The sequence below is a fragment of the Rhyacophila brunnea genome, unplaced genomic scaffold (assembly GCF_057557595.1).
Source record: "Rhyacophila brunnea isolate RB1 unplaced genomic scaffold, BYU_Rbru_1.0 scaffold_8, whole genome shotgun sequence".
Taxonomy (NCBI): Eukaryota; Metazoa; Arthropoda; class Insecta; order Trichoptera; family Rhyacophilidae; genus Rhyacophila; species Rhyacophila brunnea.
In genome coordinates, this window is record NW_028233350.1 from 704944 (window position 1) to 710943 (window position 6000).

At 30.6% G+C, this 6000-nt stretch overlaps 1 protein-coding gene across 1 annotated transcript in view; it reads left to right on the forward strand.

Moving 5' to 3' along the window:
• Nucleotides 1-5731, forward strand: part of LOC147063804 (epoxide hydrolase 1-like) — a 45577-nt gene extending 39846 nt beyond the window's left edge. Inside the window, exon 6 of the mRNA XM_085958912.1 lies at nucleotides 4920-5731. Coding sequence (XP_085815038.1) covers nucleotides 4920-5176 — 257 coding nt within the window. The 3' untranslated portion in view covers nucleotides 5177-5731. The remainder of the gene's footprint in view (nucleotides 1-4919) is intronic.
• Nucleotides 5732-6000: the final 269 nt, after the last annotated feature.

Here is a 6000-nt window from a genome sequence, read left to right on the forward strand (position 1 = left end):
ACGAGCATGTCCCCCCATATTTACACCGAAAACGACCCTTACACTGGGCGACTGGAAGCAAAATTAGAAGGAATGTCCGAGAATGTTGAAGGTTAGGTTTTATTCACAAATATGCGATTGAAATTTTTTCGAATAGTTGAAAAAAAGGACATCTAGTCAGTTTTAATAAAAAATCTTTAAAAAAGTTCTTTTCGAGCGATGAAGAAGTCAAGGAAGCGAGCGGTAACATTCTAGTTTGCAAAGCAACAGAAATATTTTTTTACATGTGTTAATGTTATTGCAGAATAAGTAAAAAGTATATTAAACTTTCAGGAAACTATATAAAAGGTGAATCGTTTTATCCGTTATTGTTTTCATGTAGATGTACATAAATTACTGTATGGTCCTCGTGCATTGCCATTATTTCATCACGTCCAGCGACATGGAATATTTTCAGCCTCGATAAACTCAATGAATATGCATAATTATTGTGACGACCCGATGTATTTGACGACGTGATTGTATAATAAAATGTACTCAGTTGCAGTGGATGGAATACTATTCACTGCAGCTCAGTGCATCGATTTCACTGCAATAATTGCGGATGGGAGAGGGCCACTGTTGCATAACTCTGCCAGCGTACAGCTGCATGATTCACTGCATTCGGGCGATGCAACTTTCACTGAACATCGAAGCAGAACACTAATTAGCCAATAATTTATTATCGCTTAAAATATACACAGTCGGAACTGAGTTATCCAGAATGTATTCTTTTTACGTGATTTGATAACAAATCGCATATTGTGCTTCAATAACAGATGCTTGGCGCAAACACTGGGTGTGCATTGATATGATTTTATCAAAAACGTGGAGCTTATAGAGAATAAAATTACTTACCTCATAATAATTATAATATCACATTGATAAATATGAGAAAGTAAACAGAACTGCCGATGTATTTTACAAACCTAATATGATTAATATAATAATATATATATTATTATTAATTTAATAGAACGCAAAATTTTTTAGTAGTTATTCCACTTTTAATAAATAAATCTGCACTGGTTTCGTCCGCCTCAGAGAGACATTTTCAACTGAGTTAACTACTAAAAAACTTAAGTTTTATTAAATTAATCAAAACTACAATGCAACTCCACCATGAATTGACAGTTAACACAATAAAAGAAATTAATATGTATATACTTACCCATATTACCAAATTACAATAAATACATACTTAAATAAGAATTTACATACAAGGTAACACTTGCAACGATAAAATATAAAAGAAAAAATGCAATAATTAATAACAGAACATTGCTATAATATTATGCCGTGTCCACACTGCAACAAGTTGCTGGCAACCTCATTAAATTTCACGATAATTATCAAAATCTGTTTGACCAAAAATTATTTTAATCGAAATTTAATGAGGTTGCCAGCAACTTGTTGTCAATGTCGACAAAAAGTAGGATGGCCAGGTAGCATAGATTAGTTGAACACTTTACGCTATAGACATAATTAATGGCATGTTAGAGTATATGCTTCAATACTTTGCACTCCGGCTCTAGGATGAATATAATGTAATTTATTCTAAAAAAATTTTTTTTATATATATCATCTATCTAGTTATTAATTACTACATAATATATTAATACCAGTGAATATCATTTGATCCAATTTTATACGAGGTAATCAGGCAATGAGGCCTGTCAGTATATCAAAGAGTGCAAAAAGGTGCAAAATTATAAAACGTATACTCTACTTTTAGAGATACAATTTGCCAAAATGTGCTCTATTCCATTCCGGTTCTGCGAGGAATCTTATCATACGTACCTTCTTGATACACATGCGTTGTCCGAGATAGACGTAATTATTAACCAGTTCAATTTCAATACCATTGATGATTGACCATATTATATTCAAGAGTAGCGGTGAAGAGTTTGGATTAGATTTGCCCTTGCCTTCGTTTTTATTGCCGGGCAACCTTTCCAATAGGAAACCTGCAAGACGGCTTATAAAGTTTTCAGTAATAATAATTGGTGTATGTATTCTAAGTTTTAAAGTTTTATCTTTTACTTGAATATCTTTCAAAAAATCAGCGCAATGGCGGTTATAACATTAATCAATATTTTTCCAGATTTTTTTTTTGTATTTTGGATAACGTCGCTAGGTTATCAATCAAGTTATAAAAGTTTTATACAATATAATATATATATTATTATGTACATATTATACGAAATAAAATGTTAGATAAATTAAATCGGTACTTTGATATTACTATAAGTAACAAAAGTATCACACGTGATAGATGAAAAAAATCCGATGAATAAGCAATATTTTCCAATTTTATCCAAATAAAATCTACAAAGTGTAATATATCACAATGATAGCAAATTCTACATGAGTTCTTAGCTGTCTGATAAAATCAAAACGCCTAACGTTTGTTGACAGCAAATCCATTATTGTAAATTTAAATTTGAATCTAGAACGTCTCCAGCAGTATCGATTGCACGTGTCACTGTATGCTTTAATATAATACGTACCCTGTTCTACCTAAAGCCTTGAGAATAAATCCACTTTGCGGCCTTTTTATCTGGTATCCATTCTAAGATTATTCCCAGATTCGCTGTCGATAAAGGATATCTTCGTTTCATAAAAGCACCCGTTGCTTTGCTTAGATTTTAAACGAAAATAATCAGAATCCATTTATACTTTGATGTGAATACTCTAAAATTGATTTATGAATGTCTAATAAGAATAAATAATAGGGTTTGCAATTACGGAATTCTGAATCCCGAAAATAAATCCTGGATTTTTTCTTCATTGTGTCAAGTATCCAAAGTTCAAGTAATTGAATGTTAAATCTACAGTACTATTTTCCTTGGCTTGTTGGATCTACATGAAATTGCTTTTTAATAAGCATAAGTTGCACGAAAGCAGGTAATTCATGCTTTTCATTTTGCCATACTTGCATGTTTGGTTATCAGAGAACTTCCATTTCACCAAATTTTCTCGAGTTTTACCTGCTACAGTTCTTAGTATATTGAAGGTTTTCCATAATCGGTACTTGATACCGCAACTAAATCTGGGGAAAAGGACATAATCACTTAAACATTGATTAATTTTTCAATAAACTAATTCCTTCCGTTCCATATATTCTCTTATTATTTATAAGAAAATTTCATTGAATTTTCTTCATTTGAAATATCGTAGACGTTATAATTACATGTCGTCATAATACTAAAGATGATAACTTTCAAAAAGTATACTAAATAGATAGTAAATCTTGAAAAATGTGTGAGTTTTCCAGAATTATGAATCGAAAAAGCTTTTTATTAACTAATATTGAAATCAAAATAAAATATTAAATTTTGAATAAAATTTACGTTTTCCCCAATGCCGATCCCGGGATTCAAAATATTATTCCTGCAATCCCAGAGTTAAACATTCTACAAGTAATTGCAATACCTAATTGGTATCTACTATTTTATTTGGAAATGTTGTTGAATTTTTTTATTTCTACACTACTCTCAATCGTCGAAATTTTGTCTAATAACACCTTCCATGTCTGATGGTTGTGGTAAAATTCTTGTTCGATCAGTATCACCCCATCAAGTCTACATTCAACCTTTCTTCACCCAGATTCACATAACAGCAATGGTACGAAAAAATCACAGCTGTATTCTTGCAATCGAAAAAGTAATCAATTCAATCAACATTCACCACAGCATTAAAATAAAGATACGAAACTACAATTATTTTGGATTAATTTGGTAGGTAGGTATCAAAAATGATCACTTGACGACACGCTTTATGATGTAAAACTCACTGATTCAAGGTCGCGTATTTTTGGATCTTGTCGTAGTAGAGGGTGAGAACCCTATCAGAAAATTTAAAGGAAATTTATGAATAATAATGAAATTCTATTTTATTTACCAACACTGATATTTAAAACATCTGTAATCGATATATGGCGAAATTTTATATCGAACGGATATGCTTTTATTATATCAAAGAAGCAAACAGCATCGAGAATTTTAATGACTACGTCATAGATTCGTTGAACGTGGATTTTTGTTTATAAAATAAATACAGAATATAATATTATGTAATGGTTTTCAAGCAAATTCCCATATTCTAGAATGCAATCATTAAAATTCGTGATGCTTTTGTGTCATCTGTATAGTTTAATAAAAAAAACACAGCAGGATTTTAAAAATATTTATTAAGGAAAACAAGCAGTAACATTGATTATAAATATTTATATAAAAATAGACTATAGAGAGATTTTGCAATCAGCATAGTTTCAGTCAGCGCTCGAAATGAAAAAGTTAACGAACCGGAGCGCTCTACAATTTTCTGAAAATATTTACATAGTTATCATATTTCATCTGTATTTTATAAAAATAAGCGTGTTAGGGTTTCTTTTATATAGCTTATCTAGCCCAGATGGTAAAAATATTTTTTTCCGCGAGACGGAGCGATAATTTTACCGATTTCACGAACCGGAACGGCGCTCCGGTCATTTCGAGCCCTAAAGTTTCTATATAATATACATTATAATATAATGTAAGAGCCTATCAACATAATATAATACAGTAAGAAGAACATAAAATAGAAAGAAATTACTTAGGAAAAATAAAAAAAAGAATATTGAATAATATTAGAGAAAACATAAAACTGGGTTTCAATATACAATATACTGAACAGTCACATTTGACAATTTGTATAATAGTTATTCCACTTGAAAAAATACTTGTTTCACACAGCATCTCTGAATACACTTAAGTCATTTTCAAAATTTAAAAAAAATGTGCTAATAATACCTACCTACAATATTATTTATTATACTTAAGTCTTATCTCTACATTTCCTAATATTTCTGATCACATTTGCATTTATAATTATTATTCTCTTTTTAATTTTATTTCCAGGTGCATTTACATTTGCCGCCAATTACTACAGAGCAAACTACTTCATGCCTGGAACTGAGAGAAAACTCTCTAAATGTCCTCCTGGTCTATTTGTGTTGGGTGAAAATGATGCATATATCTCTCAGTCGACCACAGGTCTGGTGAAGAAAAAATATGATGGCCTGCAAACACATGTCCTCAAGAATGCGGGCCATTTCATTCAACAACATAATCCCATACAAGTCAATAAAATAATGAGTGATTTCTTGCTTCAATGAACCTCAATATCAACTTAACTTAAGATTAAAAGTAAGTACCTGCATATTTATGGGTCAGTGTACAGATATTGATTGTCTAGTTTTTATCTATGTTTCAATATTTATACATAAATAATGCTCGTTTGCAGTGTAGGTTCGTTTATTCTGTCAAAATGCTATTGTTCAAATAGGGTATATGGGAACATTGGGAAGGTGTGTATTGTTTAATTCAAAAGCATAAATAATATTATTAATTTAATCTTTGACTTTAAATTCATTATAAGCTTTTAAAATTCATTGTCTCAAAACATTCAAAACTGGATATACGTACATCATCTGTGTATTAGCTCATCGGTTGGTATATTAGTGGATTATTTATTATTTTTTTACCAGAATGATAATAATTATCAATTCTCATAACTTACTTATCATCGTAATAATTAATTTTTACACACTAATTATTGTATTTAATGTTAATACTATAAATTTTGTATTATCTACGATTACTTAGCTTAAAATGTACTTATGAAAATATGTCATAAAATAAACTGTATTATTAAATATCAATTGAATACTGATATAAGTTTTCATTATTAACTTATTTTTAACTAGTGGTACGTTTGTGGGATATGGCACTGAGACGTATTACTGTTTATTATACATATTATGCGGCATACCACACGTCAACGTCTGGCGGAGAACGGTTTTTATTGAATATTAGTACATTACAGCGTAAATACAATCTTCAATCTAAATCCAGTGAGTGACTCCGGTAGCGGTGATGTCTGACTGGCGAGTTTTCACCATTCCCGGTGCCTCCTGTAATATCACGCTCTGCATGCCAC